Source organism: Aspergillus homomorphus (genome assembly GCF_003184865.1).
Source record: "Aspergillus homomorphus CBS 101889 unplaced genomic scaffold BO97scaffold_11, whole genome shotgun sequence".
In the NCBI taxonomy this organism is placed as follows: domain Eukaryota; kingdom Fungi; phylum Ascomycota; class Eurotiomycetes; order Eurotiales; family Aspergillaceae; genus Aspergillus; species Aspergillus homomorphus.
The window spans coordinates 145,775-168,335 of NW_020291897.1; the positions used below are offsets into that span (position 1 = coordinate 145,775).

Sequence of the window (22,561 nt, forward strand, 5' to 3'; positions counted from 1 at the left end):
CGTGGTGCCATTCCTGTTGCCCTAATCAATGAGGCACACCAATAGCGGGGAAGCAGAGACCCCCTCCTCGCCAGCGTGTCGGGCTATCGATCAGCCTTCTGCATCTCTGGCGTTGGTCCTCCCATCATCTTTGACCATGTCAGTCCTCCTATCATTCCTGCTTCCCCCCTTGGAGGAGCGTGGTGGGCGCGTAATGGCTGGCCGTCATTTGCCGGGCGACCAACCACCAGCCCGAGCGACGGCCATCCGTCACATCGTCACTCCTCGTTGCGCACATGCCCCTGACGGTCTCGATCCAGATGATGGTGGGTTAATCAAAAGCACATGGCTCGGGTACTAGCTTCCAGTTCAATCATCACCATCATCGTACGAACCCCCGGCCCCGTGTATTGCCTCATGACTATATGTATGTTTGAGATCAGGGGATCTCAAATCTTCAATCTACCCAGGTGCATTCGATATACATGCAACTTCATTGATTCTAAAGCTCGCCTCTCACTTCCTACCGACCCCAAACATTGTCTTCTTCCAAATCCCCGTAGGCCCAGCCCTGTCTCCTGGGTTCTTCCTCTTCATCATGCATATGTGGGTGAAGTGCGTGGACATCATCCCCATGCCGTTCATCGACCGGTTCGCCCGATGGTCTCCTAGCGTGGAGGGTTAGCGTCATTTACCTTCACCTGGACTGAAAGGGACATACTGGAAATGCCTGTGTTCGGGCTCAATCGCTGATGAGCCAAATGCCCTCTGTACAAGCTGTCGTTCTTCTTCCTCGGCCTTCTGGTCCTCAACAACAAGATCCACGATCTGACTTGGGTGAGAAGCATAGGAAGCTGCGGAGTTGGCCCTCTGCTCAGCATAGCTACTACGCGGACTGCGAGAGGCTCCTGCGCTACGGGGAATGTCCTCGCCGCTGGAGGCGCGCGATTTTTTGTGCTTGCGGGACTTCTTCATGACACCTGATGCCTGTCGCTGTGGCGAGCTTCGTTGAAGCGCTAGACGTTGCTCTGCTGGCACCTCGTTTGCGGTGATTACAGGATACTGCTTCAATCAGCCCATCGCATCTCGTCAGTAAGAGAATGAAGGTAACCTACGTTCCAATCGCCAAATTCCAATGCTCGGGCGTTCGTGAATAGCCTTTCGTCATCTTCATCTAGGGTGGTTTCTTCCATCTCACTATGAGAATGCATGCGACTCAGCGTGCTGCTGCGTCGGTCCCGGCTGCTGCCTTCGGACCCCACCAACAACGGTGTCCGACTGTTAATCTCCCCGGGTGTCGGAATCCAGTACTTGGCTTTCCCGCCACGTTCATACCGCAGACCATGCATCACACGCCGAACGCGCGAGTTGGATTCTGCGTGCGCGATAATATGGTCGCCGGAATCGAACAGTCTATACTCGTATTTATCACCTCGTATAGTCATCTTTGTATCCTCGATGAGATCGCGGATGCCAAACGAGTCACGGAGCGCGTATTTGACAGGCAGTCGGGCGGCAGAGATCGTTGAGTCAGCATAATCATGCCAGGAAAAGGCATACCAATGCGTGAGTGCAAAGAAAGGCATCTCAAAGCAGATCAAGCTGTCCTGAATGGCGGCCGCGAGATTATCGGGAGTGTAGCCGGCAACGCCATTAGATAACGCCCCCAGCCATTGCAGGATTGACAGGAAAAACCCTTGCCAATATGATGCGAAAATGATAAGCTTGACACACAAGAACTTGGGCACCGGACGGAATGGCGCCAGGTCATTGTGCAAGCAGACCCAGAATATCGCTAGCGAATAGAGACTGACGGTAACGCTGATGTTGTACACAATGCCTGTCCAAAGATATCCGGAGTTCAAGCCCAAATAGCCCTCTTGATAGGTATCGGTCGCTTTCATTACAATGGATATGATGGCTAGAATGGGCTTGAGCCATGTATACTGGAGGATGCCGCGTTTCACGGTCAAAAATGTTTGGGGGTCGGATATGTCGACTTTGGGCAGTATGTGGTTGAGGGGCCAGGCATGCTGAATGGGAGGTCGTCCATGGGTCATGATGATCAATGCCCGTTCGCCGCCGAGAAAGTTGATAAGTAACTGGAAGAAGGTATAGATGGTAAATGCCTAGAAAGGTAATCTGTCAACCCGTGGCGAACGCAATCACCAGAACACAGAAAGCTACCTCATAAACATCACGAATAGGGTCCAGCCACATTGCCGCTTGTGAAGATATAATACTAGCCCATGATGACACTGCGTATATGGGAACCCTGCGCCATCAGTGTCAGCTCCACTCGGATCCGAAGAGCATGTGGGTACGAACATCAACAATATACGGACAACATAGCGTTGGAGTAACGGTTTTCGGTAATTCTTGCTAACGACCGATCAGCGCATGATCTGACTATACGAGCGGATATATAGACGTACGTTTGAAGCCATATGGACCTATGCGAGCGAAGCGATTAGTGTCAAAATCATGGTGATGATAACTGTCTGCCTGGGAATCAAAGGGGGGAGGGGGGCGTGCGGAGAGAGGAGGGGTTTCATAATGGGACATCTTCATACAAAAGGGAGAGCAAAGAAGCGACCAGCGAGGATACACCTGCGACTATCACTACAGCTCGAGCTAGACTCGAGCCTGTGCCACCGAAGGAGGAAGTGGTGATGCTCATCGTTAACAAAAGTCGCGGTTGATCGTCCGCGTACGCTTATGTATGCGACCACCGGCAAAGCATTCCGCAAGTCAATCGCAATAGAGTTCTGAACAGGGCATGATCCGGTCAACGGGCGAAGATAGACAATAATAGGAAATCTTCCAGCGATTCCTCAAAGCCGTCTAACAAGCGGCCCCTCGCATGCCTGGTGGTCAGCCAACAGTGTCGTGTGCGTGTGTGTGTGCGGTGTGAGAGTTGCGTAGACGATGGGGACATTCCTTATCCACCAACAAGCCCCGTCCGTCATCGCTCCCGTCTCGAAGACACCGTCCACCGCCTAGTTTAGCCCACTTCGGGCCAAGTTCCTCTTCCCCCTACATTTACTACTGGTAAACTAACTGCAGTGGTGACCACTAACCTGCTCCATATTAGGAGTCCCAACTATCAAACGCATTGGAGCAGGACGACCTTCCGGCACTTCCCTCTTGATGGACATCCCTAGCTAGCTGAAGACCACTCTTTTCATCAGCCCTGAGACAATTGTGTCTGCTTGAGATCTCTCGCGCGCGCATCGCTTTGCCTGTTTTGCGGCGTCACCATGTCCACACGCCCCGCTGGTGGTGAACGTTCTCGGTTACTGCTAATATGGCCAGCACAAGCTTAACTGCTTTATCCTTGACCCCGAATCCGAGCTTCAATTGGTTTGTCTTAGTGTCGCGACAACCTCTGCTTGACTAATATCAGTGTAGGTTTTTCCTTCTTGAACTCATTGTCTCCTGTATTCTGTGAGTATCCGTGATGCGTGACCGCAGTGAACGGGCTACTAACTACTACGCCAAGCGTGCTCTTCTTCCTGCTCTACTTCAACCGGCTGTTCGCAACCCTCCTCTCCTACGGAATCCGCGCGTATACCTGGCATTATTACCGCGCCTATGTCGACATTCGGGCCCTCCAAATCTCACCCTTAGGTGGGAGGATTTTCTTCAAAGGCATTCGTTATCACGGCGTGAACGAGACTATATTTGTACACGGAGGCTTCATAACATGGCATTACTGGAAACGTACCGTGAGGCGAACGGATGTGGCAGGTCTGAAGTCCGATGATCGAGCAGCAGAAAGAGCACATGAGTCTGGCGTCGCGGGCGATGCGGATTCCAAGACCGGAGACAGAGGAGAGCAAGGCGGACTGAAGCATGCGGACTCGCTCCCTTGCCGCATTACAGCAAAGGTCTATGGCCTCGAATGGTTCATATACAATCGGACCCCAGCCTACGAGGGCATCTTGGCTGGGTTCAATCCATCGGACCCATCATCCTCAGCTACCAAACCACAATACCCTGAGAGTGACACGCTGGATCCGAGCTTGAAGAATGGCGAGTCGGGTGTGCCCGTGGCCGGATCCGCTCGCGGTGAAGGTCAAGGCAGACCGAACACGACTGAATCGCAGGGCATGACTGGCCCAGAGCAGGAATTGGGGGACGGCATATCTAGGTTCCTTCGTCTCCTTCCTATGAGACTGGAATGTGATAAAGGGGCCATCGTCATGGGAAATGAAAATACGAGATCGGTTTTGACGACCACTTTCGACAGTGCTACCGGTTTGATCGAGGCCTGCAATGCCGGTCCGCTTGACTTATACAGACAGGTGTTTTCTTTCAGCTTCAGCCACCCAGTCATTCAAATGCGCCCAAACCCGGATTTCAAACAAAATCAGCTTACCGCCGCAAAGAGCCTCGGAACAACCCATGAAGACCAAGATGGAACGAAGCGCAAGCGAGGTGCACTCTTCAACTATAAGTTGCAGAAGCGCAGAGTCTGGCACAGTATCCGCGATCTGATTCCTTATTTTCAGAAATCGGTGGAATCATTTCATGTGAATGAGAAACATGCAGACTCTGGACCTAGGAACTCGATTGATTTGAGCAGTGATACCCGCTGGGTAGGACTCTCGCGGTACCTGGATGAGAGCGCGCAGGATGACCATGAAGAGTGGAGTCCGGTGGAATACGGCAGATACTCGACGATTCTCGACAGCCCTGAAATGTCTGTGGCTTATTACTGGGACATTCCTGGGAATGTCAAAGTAATTCCACCTTCAGAGAACTCGTCGCCTCCAGATGCGACATGGAGAATCAACAGCGCTCCACCTCCAGAATGGGGAATAGATATCAAGGTCAACGGCGGCACTATCAACTATGGTCCCTGGGCTGATAGAGAACGAGTCGGATTGCAAAATGTGTTCTTTCCCAACGCTTTTCGAAACTCGGAGCCGTCGGAGCCTCTGAATCCTGGACAGCCAAGACAGACCTCGGCCTTTACCCTACGAGTCGAGATCAGTGATGAACTTACGCTGCGGATCCCCACTCGGGAGCCATCGAAAGATTGGCAGTGGAAAGGCCGTGCAGATACAATAAGAGGTGTCTCTAAATTAAAGAAACAGAACAGCAGAAGACAGTCGCATGTTGCAGAAGGAGACAAGGGTCATATCGGTCCCGATAGAAGGCCTTTTGGGTGGCTGTCGCTCCGTGTGGCTGGCGACTCGACGATTCGCTACAACATGGACATGCTAGCATCTGCATCGGGATTTCAAAGCCAGCTTGATCTTGATCTCCGAGACACCAAGCTGTTATCCAGTGTCAATCACGCATTACTGTGGCAGTGCCCAAGGCAACTGATCACTTGTGACTTGTCTGTCCCTCTTTCCTGGAATAGCATGCGTACCTGGAAATTTGATGTTGAAAGCCATGATTTGGAGCTCTTCCTTCTACGGGACCATATTTTCCTCCTGACCGACCTTGTCTCCGACTGGGCATCGGGCCCCCCTCCGGAGTATAGCACTTTTGTTCCTTTCATTTACAAGCTCAATTTGTCCTTCTCGAACCTCCAGCTGTTTCTGAATGTCAATGATATGAATATCGTGAACAACCCGTCTGACCTGGACGACAATCGCACATTAGCCATCAAGGGCAAACGTTTGTCCTCCGACGTTACTATTCCTCTGAATAAGTATAGGCCCGAGGAAAATGCTATTTCTTTCATTGTCAATCTCCAAGATGCTGGTATTGACTACTTGACCCCCGTCTGGGATACAATGCATGCTTTCCTATCGAACAATTCAATTGCTACGCTCGAAAAGCTAACAATTGACGGCGTTTACAACTATTATCTAACTACATCTTCCGACCTGGTTGATACCCTGGTATTGAACGTCGACGGCTTTTCTCCCAAGCTTTACCTCTTCGGGTTTTTGATTCGGTCCTTCATGACCATTAAAGAGAACTATTTCGGCGAGGAGATGCACTTCAAGACACTTGAGGAATACCAGGAACTCGCGTACCCACAAGAAGATGCCAAAACTCAGACTGGGATCAATCCCACCAGCAAGTCCAATGACCTTGACGTGATTGTGCACGTCACCGTCGACAACCCCTACGCTTTGCTGCCGGAGAATATTTATGATAATTCAAATTGCATAAAACTGACTGCTGCATCCTTGGAGGCAGACTTGCGATTTACAAATTATTATATGGATCTGTATTTCTCAATCGCCCCGCTGAAAGCGGCCTTAGAATCTAGCAGGTCGGGGTATCCGCCAGCAATCTCAGAGACCCAGCTGTTCATTGACGGCGTCTGTGTTTATGGCCATCGTCTATTCGGCCTACCGCCTTTAGAGCCAACCTATGTCTGCAACTGGGATTTTGACATAGGTCGTATAATTGGAGAATGCTCGACAGACTTCCTCAGCTGTTTGACCGGAGGGCTTAAGAGCTTCGACTTTTCCTTTGACAATGAAGAGAACGCCCTTCCTCTATTGAATCCGTTACAGCTTCATGATGTTACTTTCTTGCGCGCTAGGATTGACTCAGTTCATGTCTCCGTCCTCTTGGAGAAGGCAGCACTCATATTAAGTACTGGTATCGTGACTACCAGGTTCAATGATTGGGCCAACACGAAGTTCTCGAAGCGGATGAGCCTGCTTGTCCCTGACCTTTCTGTTGCTGCCATTGATTACAAGACTCTGGGGCGATCTGGGAGCCTGTTTCACCAGACTGTTACTCCTCTTGCTCTTCTCGAGTCGACTCTAAGCTTGAGAATGGTGCAACAGAAAGGTGATTTCAACGAGAGCCGAAAATTACAACAGGAACATGTTAAGCTTCATGACCGAAGAACACAGCGGACACCTTGGCTGATCTTTGATTGGGAGGACATTGAACCTCAGCCACTACAGGTGGGCGGAGAAGATTTGTCTCCCCCTACCATTGCTATACCCACCATGCCTGAACCAGTTGCAAGGTATGGCAGTGTCAGTGGCAGCTCACCTTCCATGCGCCGATTTTCGGCAACCGGAAGCAATCGCAGCTTCGGGAGCTTCTTCGTAACGTCGGAAGTATCGAGTGTGAAGAGCGGTCGCAAAAGGCGACCTTACAACGCTGATTACATGAAGTTCCCGCTTGGAGATAGAAAAGATTTGAATTCCTCCCAATCAACGGTACGTGGTCGGGATATCAGTCAGCAGAATGAAGGCCGCGATTGCTCGGAGGTTGCTTCGCTTGATCACAATGATGTCTCAAGCACCTGGTCCATGCCAGCTTTCTCTCTTTACAAGGTAAAGATGGATACTTCCCAGTTACCTCTAGGCCCGGCTTCGCGTGATAACTCGGTCCAAGGTGACAACGAGGTTAAGATTGAGCATCCCTTTTCACACGAAAGTGACGGAGCGACCCATTCGAACTTTGCCATAGAGTTGCCGCTGGGCATTAGGAGCTTTTGCTCTCCCGGATTTCTTCATGTCGTGTCTGCTCTAGTTGAGAAACTGCAGCCGAGCCATCCCAGTGATATCATTGACTCCCTCCAAAAAGACATCATTTCAGACATTGTGGCGTACGAGAAGTCGATGAGCAGCCCTCGAAAATGCACTGGAATTGCCATTAGGGCCCCTTGCATGCTTGTTAAGCTGATCAATCCCGATCCTGCTGTCACTGATGAGTTCAGCTTCCGAGATGAATACAGCATAGAGGTCTCGCATTTGAAAGCAGAAATCAAATCCAGGGTCGAGAGGCGAAAGGGAGATCTTCTAACGGGGGTCAAAAAGAGCTCGACTGTGCACGCTGCAACAGAAGGCCTTTCAATCTCAGTCCAAGGTCGTCGCGCTGATGCATACCAGGAGAAGACTGAACTGCGCTGTGTCCTGGGCGACATGAACTTTTGGCTTGTGGCAGGACCCATGCAGAGGTCCAACCTTCAAATCAGATCCTTTGAGACTGTGACTTCAACCAAATCTGTGGAACACCTCGCTTCCTTAGTCCGCAGAACTACAACCATGATTGACTCCATTGCATCGTCCTTCAAGCATAGCCTCTCTATCGGCGAGAAGCGATTGCGTTTCCTCGTCTACTCTCTCACCCAACAAGCTGCCAATATTCCTGATCCCTCTTTTCTCATTCGTATCTCTTATGTGCTTAGAGTTGCGCGCACTCATCTACGGCAGCATGACTCATGGAAGATCATCTCGCGCCTACGGAACGTTTATAAGCACTTGTCGCCCGATCAAACGCGTGAGTTGATTGCGAAATGCATGCATGGCGATTTTGAGCTTCCACCCAATGCTAAAGAGCTGGTGCTGACAAGTTTCGACCAATGGCGAGCCTGGGATTTGGCGCACGTCGAGAAGAGTTATGTGATGCGAAGTGTCTGGAACAGCTTTGAGCCTCAAACCGCAGGGACATCAGCTTCCATGCTCTTCTCTTCTACAGTGAAACTGTTCCGTATCTCTATTGACCCCGGCCCTAGGGAAAGTGATTTCGTGATACAAGATTTATCGACTGCTATCTCGCTGAATGCTCCGAAAGATAGTCTAAAGCTTGAAAACCACGACCAAAAGGACTTAATAGTCGTGCAGTCTTACTGCGCCTCTGTCAGTCTTCGACTACGATGGGAGATCCTCGATCTTGTTGAAGGGGTCTTAAAAACTATGTCCACAGTAACCCTTGAGTCGGCACCACCGGCATCCAAGCAACAAGGCGGCCCAGAGAAACCTATTGAATTGCAGCTTGTTCTCGGGGCTGACCTCGGGTCGATAACGCTCGATGGCATTAACGTCAAGCTAGCGTTAGCTGGTAAGGCGCTCAGAAGCTCGCTTGTTCACAAGTCTCAGGACTCAGAGACTGCTGGAACATCAAGTTTGTTGCTGAGTTCTAGCGCTTGCTACTCGGAATTATCCAGCAACTCAAAGTTACTGATGATGTGGAGACTTTCAGACCCACATATCTACGGCTCTCGTGTGTCCGATGAAACGAACTCTGAACTGATTAACGAATGGATGATCGCCGCATCTTGCAGAAAGCTTCGCTATGATATGAAAGAGGAGCCGCTAAGCCTTGCACACATAGCTGATCGACTCATAGAGGATGAAGTTCGATTCATCTACGAACTTATCAACAGCGTGGAGTTTCCGGCTCGAGAACAGGGTCCTGTAACCCCTACGAAGCTGGTACACAACAAGTTTCATGTCGCGGTATTCCTGGACGACTACCGTTTAAGTTTCTGTATCCTACCGTCGCTGACTTATATCATCTCTGGCGAGGTGGCGCGGACCTCAATAACGCCCAGACCGGGATCCAAAGTTGAGATAGACTTCGATTTAAAGAAGAACCTTCACACATTTCTCTCAAATGAAGGCGGCCGATGGCACTCTTTATCAGTACTCGAGATTCCCCCAATCAATGGCCGGATCATCGCCGATCTTTCACCCAGCCGCACGGAAATGGAAGTGGACATAACGATTGAAGTCATTCACCTCGAGGCCAGCGCCGTGCGGAGCCTTCTAGGCGCGTTGACAAGGCCGGAAGTCTCACATTTGATGGGCGATCTCAAGCAGAATCTGGACATCTTACAACTGCATCTTGACCACGTCCTTGCGCATAAGAAAACTCCACCGCAGCGAAAAGACTCTTCAAATGACCACATTATTCTCTACAAGGCGCGCATGACAATGGCGGGAACCATTATTCATGCGACAGCACCAGCGCTTGACGGAAATCACTACTCGGCAGATCTAGACATTAAACTCGGAATGGTTCGCCTCCGCCTGGATAACGGTCTGGATGTTGGACACCCAATGGAATATCCTGAATTCCACGTCGACTCGTCGAATCTAAGCTTGGATCTAAAGAGGAAAGATGTTTCAAGAAGTCGCTCATACTGCAGCTTTGTTGTCGACGCTAAGCTGCAAGGAACGTCTATGAAGCGTAACAATGGCGAATTGAGACGAGTGTTCCACTTGAGTAGCACGAAGTTCACCGTTGATTTGTTCCCTGAGAGTGCCGCACTGCTAATCGACTTGGCTGCTCATCTTCAGGAGCGCATAAAGACCCTGGACCTTTCACATGAAGTGAAACGGTTCAAGAAGCTACGGCGTCGGGGGCATACAGAAACGGAACGAAAGTCCTTAGAAGTTCCCCGGATACAGGTCGACGATGCCGACTCCGCCGATGAACTCTTCAATGCTGTATATTCCTTGGACTTCCACAACATCCAACTCGGATGGAACATGATGACGATGTCTTCTGGATTACCGGACAATAAGTTGGCTGATTTGGTATTCTCTATCAAACGCGTTGAATTGTCAAACAAGAAGACAAATGCCGCTAAACTTCGAATCGAAGATATGCAGTTACAGATGGTGCCAATCCATGGCAACCGACACAGGCGCTCACTCAACTCGGCTTTATTGCCAGAAGTGGTCTTCAATGTTGCATATGCATCCGCAGGCAAAGAAGTTCGATTGGCCTTCCAAGCGGCTGGAAAGTCTCTGGATTTACGAGCTACCTCGGAGTTCATTCTTCCGGCAAGCATGATCCGAGATTCAATTGCTTCTGCTGTCCGGACCATCAGGGAGGCCAATAATATCCTGGTTTCGAAACCTTCCGGAGACAGCGTGAAACTACGCCCTATCTTTGGGAACAAGCGCTTCCGCTCTGTACTGATTGATGTTGACTTTGCTGGAGCCACTGTATCCCTTCAGGGAAGACATACGGATGATCATCAGACGATGCCGACTGCGTCTTTGAAGGGAAACCAGCTTCCTCAGGCAACATACGGTCAGTATGTTCATGGGGATGGGGTAGCCACTGCGACTTTCAAGGCCCCAGGAGTGGCATTGAAAGTGCTATTCGAGGACAATGGTCGCGAAGACCCAGCTCTCAATGCGGAACTGAAAATCGATGCCTCCACCAATGTGCTCTATCCTAGCCTTGTTCCCTTGATCAAGCAGGTAACAACGACGATCAAAGAGGTCATGGGCGACCATCCAAGGGCCAGACGGCCTTCAAATGCGGTAATGCTTCAATCACAGAAGCTGATGTCGGAGACACCGCTTGCCAACACGGCCCCGGGATCAATCCTGGGCCGTTGCAAATTGAATGTTGGGATCCTGATTTGCAGGCAGGAGTTTAGCTTGAGCTGCCAGCCCATAGCTCGAGTGGCAGCCACCACGCAATTTGACAGTGTCTATGTCACGATCAATACGGTGCAGTCTGACGAGCAGGAGCGGTTCCTAGCTCTTCTGGTGGCTTTTAACTCATTACAGGCCTCAGTGAAGCATGTCTACTCAAATGAGTCGACTGCGAGCTTCGAAGTGAAGTCTATGGTTATGTCCATCATGAACAGCAAGCACTTGGGCAGCTCAAAGGGCATCTCAGTCGCTCTTCGAGTTAGTCCCATGAATGTTGTCTTGAACGCAAAGCAGGTGCAAGATCTTTTGCTGTTCCGTGAAATTTGGTTCCCTTCAAACGAGGATATTAGCCCCGGACCGGCTTTCCAGTCGCAATCTCAAGATACGCAGGCTTATATCGTACAAAGGTACCAGCAAGTTGCAGCGACCCCGGCCTTCCCTTGGAATACAACGATCTCAATTGAAAAGCTAGAGATACAGCTTGACTTGGGATCTACTCTAGGCAAAGCTCAATTTGCAATTCACGATCTCTGGCTCTCGACCAAAAAGACATCGGATTGGGAACAGATACTCTGCGTCAGCTTCAATACTGTGGGTATTGAGAGCAAAGGCCGGATGAGTGGCCTGGTTGAACTGCAGACCTTCAAAGTCCATACCTCAATCAATTGGCCTCATGACCAGCAGGAGAACCGGACTCCGCTCATCCAAGCATCCATTTCCTTCGGCAAACTGGATGTGAAGGTCTCATTCGACTACCAGCCTTTCCTAATCGCCCACATCTCTCGGTTTGCATTCTTGATGTACAATGTTCGACCTACAGCGGATGCGCCCAGCGAGCGGCTTTTCAGTATTCTCGATGGAGACCAGGTCCAGGTGTATTGCACCAGTATGACTGCTTCTCAAGCCTTGGCTCTGTTCCAGGCCTGGAAACGACTTGTACAAGATAAGCAAGCCGCGTACGAAGCATCCTTGCAAGACATTGAGCGGTATCTACGCCGGAAGACCTCCGTTTTCTCGGAGAAGACCGAGGCAAGCTCAAAGGAAATCTCCAAGCCTGCGAAAGATGAGGCGGAAGACACGCCCATCTCACTACACACCGGGGTTGTTGTTAGTATCAACGCGGTCACCATAGGCGTGTTCCCGCGCTCGTTCTTCGACAACCATGTCTTCAAACTCGAGGCACGGGATGCGCAGGCGCGATTTGACGTCTCACTCGACAATGGCAAGATTCACAGCGCGCTAGGTCTTACCCTGGGCCAGCTGAGGGTTGCTCTATCCAACATTGTTCGGTCCGGATCCATGGAGGCAGAAGAAATGCTACTGGTCAGTGAGGTTGGCAACCGTGTCACTGGATCCCGCGGGGGCACGATTCTCAAAGTGCCGCGACTTGTGGCTCGGATGGAGACCTGGCAGGTGCCTGGTTCTCACCAGATCGAGTACATCTTCCAAAGCACGTTCGAGGGCAAGGTGGACGTTGGATGGAACTACTCCCGCATCAGCTTCATCCGGGACATGTGGGAATCGCACTCTCGCGCGTTGGCCTCCCGGCTCGGGAAGCCGCTGCCCCCGTCCGCGGTCCGCATCACGGGGGCACTGAATGCCGAGGGGGGCAGCGGCGGCGGCGGCGGTGCCAAGAGTGAGTCGCAGGAGAAGATCACGGCGGTGGTCAATGTGCCGCAGTCGAAGTATAGCTATGTGGCGTTGGAAACGCCGGTGATCGAGACGCCGCAACTGCGCGACATGGGCGAGGCTACCCCACCACTGGAATGGATTGGGCTTCAACGCGACAAGCTGCCCAACATTACTCATCAGATCATCATTGTTACCCTGCTGGAGATTGCGAAAGAGGTGGAAGATGCATATGCAAAGATCTTGGGATCATCGTGATGCGATGCAGCACTTTACTGCTGCGATGTCGATGTCGAGTCTGTGCATGGGGCGGCGTGAACCAGCAGTGATTGTTGCTGGATCATTTTAGATTGTATATAGATTCTCTATCGTATCTCTAGCGTATAAGTACTTAATGTATATAATTAACTTTCTTGTTGACCACATGCAGACGAAACAGTTCACTACAGGTTCAATAACCACCCGTACTCGTACCTGCTGTTTGGCAGCGGGGTTGTCAGGTGGTGTGGGAAGGCTGCCTAAGGCAGACCTAAGCACGAGTCGGAGAAATGCGGCAGGAGACTGAAGGGCAGTGGGCAGTGGAACCGCCGGCTGAGTACAGTACATGTATGTATGTACGGTAATGCACTCCCCGCCATCCTTAACTCCGGAAGTCCAGGAAGCCCAATGATCAGCGAGGCGGTGAGCATGGAGGGGAACTTTGCCTGTCAGTGGCCACGAGGGCTTTACCATACCGATACTGTCTGTTCAACTACACCTTCCAATGCCGAAAGAACATGCAAGGTAAGAGTGAAAAGATAATGGATGGAAGCATAAGAATAGTCTAGCTGGAGTCCACCTCTTCGCCTCCATGGACTCCCCGACCAACCACACACCAGTGACCTGATACAAGATGGAGTTTTTCCCTCCGTGTTATACGTCAGACACGCAGTGAGCGGCAAATCAGGAGCTCCATATCGGCCCAGACAACCACGGTCCAACCAGCGTCGACAGCCTCCGAAATCATGATATCAACCCAGCCCGGGTTTCTTGCCACCTGGTTTGACCGATGGGTAGGCGGGTGGAAGGGCAAGAAAGGAGGAAGTGCGGATGAAAGCAATGAAGCTGAGCTATAGCTCAAGCACTAATAGCTGATTTGTAGACGGGAAGTAGGAACCATGGTCTGTCAGACGGAGGTTTCTTGTCCACTGTCGAGCTTTGCATGAAGGATTGATACTGGGAGTAAGGTGGCCCGTTCTAGCTTGTCGGAAGAGGTTGTTCAGCAAGGTTACCAGGGTTGACTGCCTGATTCCTCCGGCCAAACCTACCCACGGTCTGCTGCTGTCAATGTGCCCGTGATCGACGTGTTTTCTCTGTGTCATTGGAATAATGGCAAGAGAGAGAGAGAGAGCAAAGCGGGCACCCAAATGGGATGAGCGGAGAGGAAAGCTAATGAATGTGGTATTAAGGATGTACGATGTACGATGCATTACCAACCGGAGGGGGAATATTACCCCCTCGTGGCGGGGGAATCCTCCCACGCTACTCGGATAAAACGGTCAGAAAACGAGGGGCCGGGCAACCAGAACAGTAAGAAGCAGTAAGAAAAAACGCACATCCCAGATTTCAAATCGGCCACAAAAAATTCCCAGCAAGTAATGAAGAGAAAAAAAAATCACAGCCCCACCAGCCGCCCTCTCGCTTTCTTTCCCTCTTCATTTCCCCTCTTTTCCCTCTCTCTCCTCTTCCCTTCCTCTCTCTTTCTCTTTTCCTTTCTTCACCTTCCGCCGTGAAGCCATCATTCTCTCCCTGTTAAAGGAGTTCTTCGCACATAGGTCTTTTTTGTCCTATATTTTCACAGGTCGAGCTAGCTCTCGATCGTGACCCTTGTGTGTCGTTTCTTCTTTTTCCCTTTCTTCACCCACATTCAACCCCGCCTCTACGGCCTTGACCTGAAAAATCAGTCAAGATGGTTAAGTATGTTGGTCCTGCTTATCCTATCCTCCCCGTCCTCGACATGTATCCATCATGAGGATGGAAAGACTTGAAGAGTGATCGGGTGATGGTTCATTGAAGTTGGAATCTCTTGCTAACCATGTGTTCTATAGCTTCACTATCGAAGAGGTCCGTTCTCACAAGACAACCCACCCCGCACCCGCGGGCATGATGTTGGCCTGCAGTTGGGGAAGAAGATGGGAAAAGTCTGTGCAAGAGTACTGACAGGAAGCAGATCCGGTCTCTGATGGACCGTCCGACCAACATTCGGAACATGTCCGTCATTGCCCACGGTATGTATCCGTCCACAGACGCTCAATGGCCTGAATAGATGCTGACATTCTCTCCCCCCCCCCTCCAGTCGATCACGGAAAGTCCACCCTTTCCGATGCCCTGGTCCACCGTGCCGGTATTATCTCTGCCGCCAAGGCTGGTGAGGGTCGTTACATGGACACCCGTCCCGACGAGCAGGAGCGTGGTATCACCATCAAGTCCACTGCCATCTCCCTGTATGCCAAGTTCGACGATGAGGAGGACCTCAAGGAGATCCCCGGCTCCAACGGTGGCGAGTTCTTGATCAACTTGATCGATTCCCCCGGTCACGTTGATTTCTCCTCCGAAGTCACTGCTGCCCTCCGTGTCACTGACGGTGCCCTGGTCGTCGTCGACTGTGTCTCCGGTGTCTGTGTCCAGACCGAGACCGTCCTGCGTCAGGCCCTCACTGAGCGTATCAAGCCCGTCCTGATCATCAACAAGGTCGACCGCTCCATGCTCGAGCTTCAGATCTCCAAGGAGGACCTGTACCAGTCCTTCTCTCGTACCATCGAGTCCGTTAACGTCATCATCTCCACCTACCACGACCCTGCTCTCGGTGACGTCCAGGTCTACCCCGACCGCGGTACCGTTGCTTTCGGTTCCGGTCTCCACGGCTGGGCTTTCACTGTCCGCCAGTTCGCCGTCAAGTTCGCCCGTAAGTTCGGTGTCGACCGCAAGAAGATGCTCGAGCGTCTGTGGGGTGACAACTACTTCAACGCCAAGACCAAGAAGTGGACCAACAAGGCCCCCGAGGGTGGTGAGCGTGCCTTCAACCAGTTCATCTTGGACCCCATCTTCAAGATCTTCGCTGCCATCAACAACGACAAGAAGGACCAGATCCCCACTCTCCTCGAGAAGCTCGAGATCAAGCTTGCCAACGACGAGAAGGATCTCCAGGGCAAGCAGCTCCTCAAGGCTGTCATGCGCAAGTTCCTCCCCGCCGCCGACGCCATGTTGGAGATGGTCTGTATCCACTTGCCTTCCCCCGCCCAGGCTCAGAAGTACCGTGCCGAGACCTTGTACGAGGGTCCCAAGGACGACGCTGCCTGCGTTGGTATCCGCGACTGTGACCCCAAGGCTCCTCTGATGCTGTACGTCTCCAAGATGGTGCCCACCTCCGATAAGGGTCGTTTCTACGCTTTCGGTCGTGTCTACGCCGGTACCGTCCGCTCCGGTCTCAAGGTCCGCATCCAGGGTCCCAACTACGTCCCTGGCCAGAAGACCGATCTCTTCATCAAGAGCATCCAGCGTACCATCCTGATGATGGGACGTTTCGTCGAGCCCATTGAGGATGTTCCCGCCGGTAACATCGTCGGTCTGGTCGGTGTTGACCAGTTCTTGCTCAAGTCTGGTACCCTTACCACCGATGAGACCGCCCACAACCTCAAGGTCATGAAGTTCTCCGTCTCCCCCGTCGTTCAGCGCTCCGTTGAGGTCAAGAACGCCCAGGATCTGCCCAAGCTGGTCGAGGGTCTCAAGCGTCTGTCCAAGTCCGACCCCTGTGTCCTGACCTACATCTCCGAGTCCGGTGAGCACGTCGTTGCCGGTGCTGGTGAGCTCCACCTCGAGATTTGCTTGAAGGATCTTGAGGAGGACCACGCTGGTGTTCCCCTCCGTATCTCCGACCCTGTCGTCCAGTACCGTGAGACCGTCAGCGGCACCTCCAGCATGACTGCCCTGTCCAAGTCCCCCAACAAGCACAACCGTCTCTACCTGACTGCTCAGCCTCTTGACGAGGAGGTCTCCCTCGCCATCGAGGCCGGCAAGATCACTCCCCGTGACGATTTCAAGGCTCGTGCCCGTATCTTGGCTGACGACTTCGGATGGGATGTCACCGATGCCCGTAAGATTTGGTGTTTCGGTCCCGACACCACCGGTGCCAACTTGCTGGTTGACCAGACCAAGGCCGTCCAGTACCTCAACGAAATCAAGGATTCCGTTGTCTCCGGTTTCCAGTGGGCCACCCGTGAGGGTCCCGTTGCTGAGGAGCCCATGCGCTCTATCCGCTTCAACATCCTTGATGTTACTCTGCACGCTGATGCTATTCACCGTGGTGGTGGTCAGATCATCCCCACTGCTCGTCGTGTCCTGTATGCTGCTACCATGCTTGCCGACCCCGGTATCCTGGAGCCCATCTTCAACGTCGAGATCCAGGTTCCCGAGCAGGCCATGGGTGGTATCTACGGTGTCCTTACCCGCCGCCGTGGTCACGTCTACACCGAGGAGCAGCGCCCTGGTACTCCTCTCTTCAACGTCAAGGCCTACCTGCCCGTCAACGAGTCCTTCGGTTTCCCCGGAGAGCTCCGTCAGGCCACCGGTGGCCAGGCCTTCCCCCAGTCTGTCTTCGACCACTGGGCTGTCCTCCCTGGTGGATCTCCTCTTGATGCCTCCACCAAGCCTGGTCAGATCGTTGCTGAGATGCGTAAGCGCAAGGGTCTCAAGGAGCAGGTCCCCGGCTACGAGAACGTAAGCTTATCCTTTTCGTCCGTTCATTTTACACCGATGCTAACTCTTTCTGCAGTACTACGACAAGCTGTAAACACGTTCCAAGCAAGCCGACTAGGTTTCAAGTCTGTGATGGTTGGAATCCTATTATGAGATTGACGAACGCAATACCCTGTCTACGTTGAGGGGAAAGGAAAAGGAAAATGAGGTGAAACAGCTTAATGTCGTATGTGGATTGTCGAAATACCTAGAAGTAGAATTCAGGTGTGCACGAGCATTTGCTTTGGCTTTATTATTACGTTTACGACTGCGAGGGCTTTTCCATAGTTTACATGCTGTCCCATAGTTGGACATTGAAATATGAGATGGCAGTTCAAGTTCATGCTTTTGCTTGTAGAGCATTTTTTTTTGTAAAAAATGGGGCTCAGGTCACTACTGTAGTTGTCGAAGAAGACGACTTGCACGTAAAGAAGGGAAGAAAGAGCGATAAGCCCCAAAATCCCATGAGCAACTGGCGAGCTCGGGATCGAGTCACGTGGGATTCTGTCATCCGCGTCGCTCGCGTTTCCCCGGCTTCTCGAACCGCCAGGCTTTGTTGAATCTTTATCGTGACTTTTTTTTCACGGCCATGGTCTGAGTTGTTGTCGCATCATCTTGGCTTCTTCAATTTCTCGGTCGCCCCATATCATATATCATTTCTAACACATTTCTGTACCCTTCGGTTCCAACTTCCGGTGTCAAACGGCGAGTACAGACGACTGCCTGCTTGACCCGTGCAGAGTTCTTGAGCAACAAGCTCTCTTCCGGTGACAATCGGGGTTATAAGGTTGCTCCGATCTTCCCGGCCATCATGCAACTGACAGAGAACGAGGCAGGGGAGGTGAAGAAATGGGTGGTGAGAAAGCTGGAAGACATGTAAGGTGCCCGCGAGACAGCACCGCACATTCGGGCGGGCGCTGGCTGGCAAGCCCTGGCCCCGCCGCGCCTTTGCTCCCTTTGCTCGCTCGGAGGCTAATCTCTTCGTCGCCTGACAGTTCGGATGCCGATTCTGATGTGCTTGCCGACTATGTTCTGGCGCTGATCAGGACCGATGCTCCCGACGAGGACATCCGGAAGGCCTCGGTGGATAACTTGGAGGATTTCTTGCGTGAACGTCAGTATTGCGCCCGCCGCTCCGACCGGGATGATTGATCCCCTGCGCACAATTATTTGGCGTTACAGCTTACTGACGTGATTACCGTTCTTTGGGGGTGGCTTAGACACTGTAAAATTTGTTGACGAGCTCTTCACGACGTTTGCTTCTAAACCGCAGCCCGCTGCTGCTGCTGGTGCCGCTGCTGCCCAACCATCCTCTTATGCGCAGGGACAGTCGCAGGATTCCCAGACCGCTGCAGCGACTGGATCTGCGCCTCAAAACCAGCAACACCAGCAACAGAATGCCTTTAACCCTTCGACCGGTCCGTCCAAGGGTCCGTACGGAGCACCGCAGATGGGCAACTTCCCCCAACAACAGGCGCCGGGTGACAACCAGCACAACTTCAACCGCAAGCGCACGTTCCAGGAAGGCTTCCAGATGGACGTTGACCGCGACGACGTCCCGCAGAATCGCAACTACAAGACCCCCCGCCGAGGACGTGGTGGCGGTAGAGGGGACTGGATGGGTGGCAGGGATGGTCGCGCAGGCCCTGGCGGCCCCGGACCGCAACAAGCGTTCAACCCCCAGGCCGCACCATTCATGCCCCCTACGTTTCCGCCGTTCGACCAGAACGATCCCATGGCCGCGATGATGGCGCTGCAGAGCATGGGCTTCCCTCAGATGCCGGGCATGCCGCCGATGCCGATGCCGCCTCCGGGCGCTGGGCAGCAGCCCGGCGAGATGCCGAAGAGCTCGGAGCGGTGTCCGTTCTATGAGACGCAGGGGATCTGCTACCTTGGGAATACGTGTCCGTACCAGCATGATAACATGGGTGGTGCTTCGAAGGAGGATGGTATGTATTCGGCTGTCATCTTGCGCGTGGTATGGGAGGGCTCTACGACTAACTTTTGTGAGGCGCAGAATATGATCCTAAGTCTTCGAGTATCGTCACGGACTACCAGCGACGCTCGGATGGGCCGCCTATGCGCGGCGGTGATCGAGGTCGCGGACGTGGCCGTGGCGGCGATAGAGGCGGGTTCGGCGGCAGAGGACGTCGGTCTGAGTTCTCCTCCGCTGGTCCTAATGAGGATACGTCTATCACGACGATCGTCGTGGAGCAGATCCCCGATGACAAGCTCGACGAGGCGACGGTCCGGGATTTCTTCTCGCAGTACGGTGAAATCGTGGACATCTCGCTGCAGCCTCACCGCCGACTCGCCCTGATTAACTACGAGAATCACGCTGCGGCTAAGAGCGCCTGGTCCAGTCCGAAGGTGATCTTCGATAACCGCTTCGTCAAGGTCTACTGGCACAAGCCCAAGGGCGAGCGGAACGGGGACTCACGGCCTCACCACCATCACGCCGCCGGCGGAGGTGACTCGGAGGGTCCGGCTTTCAACCGGGAAGAGTTTGAGAAGCAGCAGGAGGAAGCGCAACGCACCTATGAGGAGAAACTCAAGAAACGGAAGGAGACCGAAGAGGCCAAGCAGGCTCTGGAACGACAGCGCGACGAACTGCTCAAGAAACAGCAGGAGGAAAGACAACGACTGATGCAGAGACTCGGCGGCGGCGCTAGCAGCAGCAATGGCGATGCCAGTGCCGGTGGGGGTGGTAGTGGTGGTGGTGCTGCCTCGGACGGAGGCGACGGCCGATCCCCGTCCGCGCAACCGGAACACGTCAGCGAGCAGACCAAACAGCTTCGGGCGCAGCTGGCCGCCCTCGAAGCCGAGGCCAAGAGTTTGGGGATCGATCCCAGCGCGTCTGCTGGTCCCGGGGGTTATCGCGGCCGCGGCCGAGGAGGATTCGGTCGAGGCGGATACGCACCCCGTGGTCGAGGCGGTGGCTATGATGCGTCGTCGTCGTCGTCGTCGTATTATCGGGGCGGCGGAGGCGGGTATCGTGGCCGTGGCGGGATGGCTGGTCGTGGTGGTGTTCTCAGGTTGGATAACCGGCCCAAGCGCGTCGCTGTCTCCGGGGTGGAGTTCAACTCGGAGAAGGATGAAGCGTTGCGACAGTTCTTGATTGTGAGTTTGCCCTTCCCCTCCCTCATCTTTTGGATGGTATCTGCACAAATAGACGAATCCCCCTGCCTTTCCACCTCCGACCCCATCTTCTAGTCCAAGATCCTAACGAAGAAACCCAGGGCGTCGGCGAATACTCCTCCATCGAACCCAACCCCGACCAACCCGACTCCCTGATCGTGGCCTTCAAGGAACGCTACCAGGCCGAAAAGTTTATGTTCGGACCCCGCGACATCCCGTCCGTGGGCCAGGTCGAGCTCGCCTGGGTGCCCAACCCGCCCATCTCCCTCCCCCAGCAGTCTGCCGCTGGAAGCACCGGAGGCCCAGGCTCCGATACCAAGACCGGCTCGGACGAGGATACCTTGATGGACACCCCGCCTGCGCCTTCGGAGCAGAACTCCGGCCGGAAGGATGGTGGTGGTGGTGGTGGACATGATGTCGATTACGATGTTGCGGAGATGGACGATAGTTGGGGGGTGGAGTGAGTGGGCACAGTGCTTAGTAGTCGCTTCGATATGGTAGTTGTGGGAGACGGGTGGTTAGGTGTTTCTTAGACAGGCGGTGATGGCTGATATATCCATCCATCTCTGGAATAAGGTGGGTGGTTGGTATGAGCAATGTCAGTGCTTGCACTAGAGGAGGGAGAAAGTCAGCCAACCATATCAGGAGCTTTCAGGGAAATACCTATCTTTGTTTGTTGTGAACAGATACAATTTGGGAAGGCAGAGAGAAAAAAAAAAGAACCGTTCAATTGAACTTAAGAGAGGGAGTAAAAGAACAAGAAGCGTGCGCACCTACCATGATTGATATTTACAACCTGAGGAGCGGTAACTTCACATTTGGGACCGGATGGTGTTTGATCTAAGATCTGAGGTTATGTATGATAGAACTTGATGTTGATGTTGATGGTGTTGGTGTTCGTTTCGTGTGCATATATAAACCTATCTCTTTTTCTTCGTAAGTATGTAGTTGCTAGTTATGCATCGCGTGGTTCTCTTTCTTCGGGAAAAGGTAGGGTTTCACTGTTGCCCTTGGCCTGTGTGGCCTTTGGGTATAGTCTAGTGTTTTCTTGGGGGTTTGGATTTGGGTATATATAGTTAGATTTGCTAGGTTTGTTGTATGGAGTGCTGGTGCTTGTTGGTTCTTGGGATGTATGTACCGTACTAGTAGTTATAGAAGTCTGAGGGCTTCTTGTTCGTTGCTTGCGTGTGGGATTATGTGCTAAGGGGGGTTTCAGAGGTCCAGGTATTGAGTTGAGATGGAGTAGATGGGCGGTATACTTGCTGCCTGATGCAGGTGCTGCAGGTTCTATTGTAACTGAGTGCTTTCTGTAAGCATCTGGCACCTCCCAGGCTGCTTGACTACCATTAGCTAGTTACTTGTTGGGCGGTCAGAGACGACGAGCGTTTCGGGGGCCGTTTCCAACCACACGTGATGTGCCACATGGACATCCATGAGAGAAACCTGATACTAGATGATCGGGGAGGTGTATGATTAATAGATTGGGAATTCGCAAAGATGTACCCCGTCTATTTCGAGTCTGCTTCGATTCTAAGACATGGCAGACAGACATACTTTTGTCATCTATTGGATTTACTAGGTGACAACAGGTATAAAGAGCAGGCGGATTGCCTGTTTGCTCTATCTTTTGCATTGACCACTGGAGCACTGTGCAAGCCGTCTCGACCACTTTCTGCAGAAAGTGAAAGTGGGTCTGGATCCTGTTCATGATGAATCAAGCCGCGTCTCTGCAATGGCCTATGTGATTGATTGTTGATTGGGGTTTGTGTCGGTATTGGTGGAGGGAAGGTATAGGGGTTAGGGCTGAGGTGGTCTGGGAAGCTGAAAGAAAGGGGGGCCCGGGGGTTCTCCCCCGGAATACCTGATGGCCCAGTTCATTAAAGATTGAGGTGGTCTGGGAAGATGAAAAGAAAGGGGGGTCCGGAGGT

General features: G+C 52.6%; 4 protein-coding genes across 4 annotated transcripts; 3 read left to right on the forward strand and 1 right to left on the reverse strand.

Annotated features, from left to right (window-relative positions):
- Positions 1 to 419: 419 nt before the first annotated feature.
- On the reverse strand, positions 420 to 2,899 carry BO97DRAFT_387680 (OSTA/TMEM184 family protein). The gene is made up of 7 exons (XM_025693604.1): positions 2,553 to 2,899; positions 2,415 to 2,432; positions 2,308 to 2,361; positions 2,167 to 2,254; positions 1,095 to 2,108; positions 701 to 1,041; positions 420 to 647 (listed from the first exon to the last, which is right to left on the reverse strand). Exons 1-7 carry the CDS (start codon positions 2,657 to 2,659, stop codon positions 503 to 505), a joined length of 1,767 nt encoding a protein of 588 aa, XP_025552928.1. The 5' UTR covers positions 2,660 to 2,899; the 3' UTR covers positions 420 to 502.
- Positions 2,900 to 3,286: 387 nt separating this feature from the next.
- BO97DRAFT_476938 (putative fermentation associated protein (Csf1)) lies at positions 3,287 to 13,056 on the forward strand (the record flags this gene model as incomplete). The annotated part of the gene is made up of 3 exons (XM_025700516.1): positions 3,287 to 3,342; positions 3,391 to 3,426; positions 3,482 to 13,056. The coding sequence occupies 3 exons, from the start codon at positions 3,287 to 3,289 to the stop codon at positions 12,978 to 12,980; spliced, it is 9,591 nt and encodes a 3,196-aa protein (XP_025552929.1). The 3' UTR covers positions 12,981 to 13,056.
- Positions 13,057 to 14,433: 1,377 nt separating this feature from the next.
- On the forward strand, positions 14,434 to 17,838 carry BO97DRAFT_404580 (elongation factor 2). Its single transcript, XM_025694990.1, has 5 exons — positions 14,434 to 14,678; positions 14,810 to 14,825; positions 14,932 to 14,989; positions 15,058 to 17,477; positions 17,533 to 17,838. The coding sequence occupies exons 1-5, from the start codon at positions 14,671 to 14,673 to the stop codon at positions 17,548 to 17,550; spliced, it is 2,520 nt and encodes an 839-aa protein (XP_025552930.1). The 5' UTR covers positions 14,434 to 14,670; the 3' UTR covers positions 17,551 to 17,838.
- Positions 17,839 to 18,057: 219 nt separating this feature from the next.
- Positions 18,058 to 21,458, forward strand: BO97DRAFT_387689 (CCCH zinc finger and RRM domain protein). Its single transcript, XM_025693605.1, has 5 exons — positions 18,058 to 18,371; positions 18,491 to 18,609; positions 18,716 to 19,444; positions 19,513 to 20,615; positions 20,735 to 21,458. The coding sequence occupies exons 1-5, from the start codon at positions 18,307 to 18,309 to the stop codon at positions 21,095 to 21,097; spliced, it is 2,379 nt and encodes a 792-aa protein (XP_025552931.1). The 5' UTR covers positions 18,058 to 18,306; the 3' UTR covers positions 21,098 to 21,458.
- Positions 21,459 to 22,561: the final 1,103 nt, after the last annotated feature.

Coding starts and splice junctions, on each gene's coding strand:
- BO97DRAFT_387680 (XM_025693604.1), bottom strand. CDS start 2,659: ATGAGCATCACCACTTCCTCCTTCGGTGGCACAGGCTCGAGTCTAGCT. Junction 2,255..2,307: donor GTTGTCCGTATATTGTTGAT/GTTCGTACCCAC, acceptor CTGATGGCGCAG/GGTTCCCATATACGCAGTGT. Junction 648..700: donor CCCGAACACAGGCATTTCCA/GTATGTCCCTTT, acceptor CCTCCACGCTAG/GAGACCATCGGGCGAACCGG.
- BO97DRAFT_404580 (XM_025694990.1), top strand. Junction 14,990..15,057: donor CATGTCCGTCATTGCCCACG/GTATGTATCCGT, acceptor CCCCCCCTCCAG/TCGATCACGGAAAGTCCACC.
- BO97DRAFT_387689 (XM_025693605.1), top strand. CDS start 18,307: ATGCAACTGACAGAGAACGAGGCAGGGGAGGTGAAGAAATGGGTGGTG. Junction 18,372..18,490: donor GTGAGAAAGCTGGAAGACAT/GTAAGGTGCCCG, acceptor GTCGCCTGACAG/TTCGGATGCCGATTCTGATG. Junction 20,616..20,734: donor CGTTGCGACAGTTCTTGATT/GTGAGTTTGCCC, acceptor GAAGAAACCCAG/GGCGTCGGCGAATACTCCTC.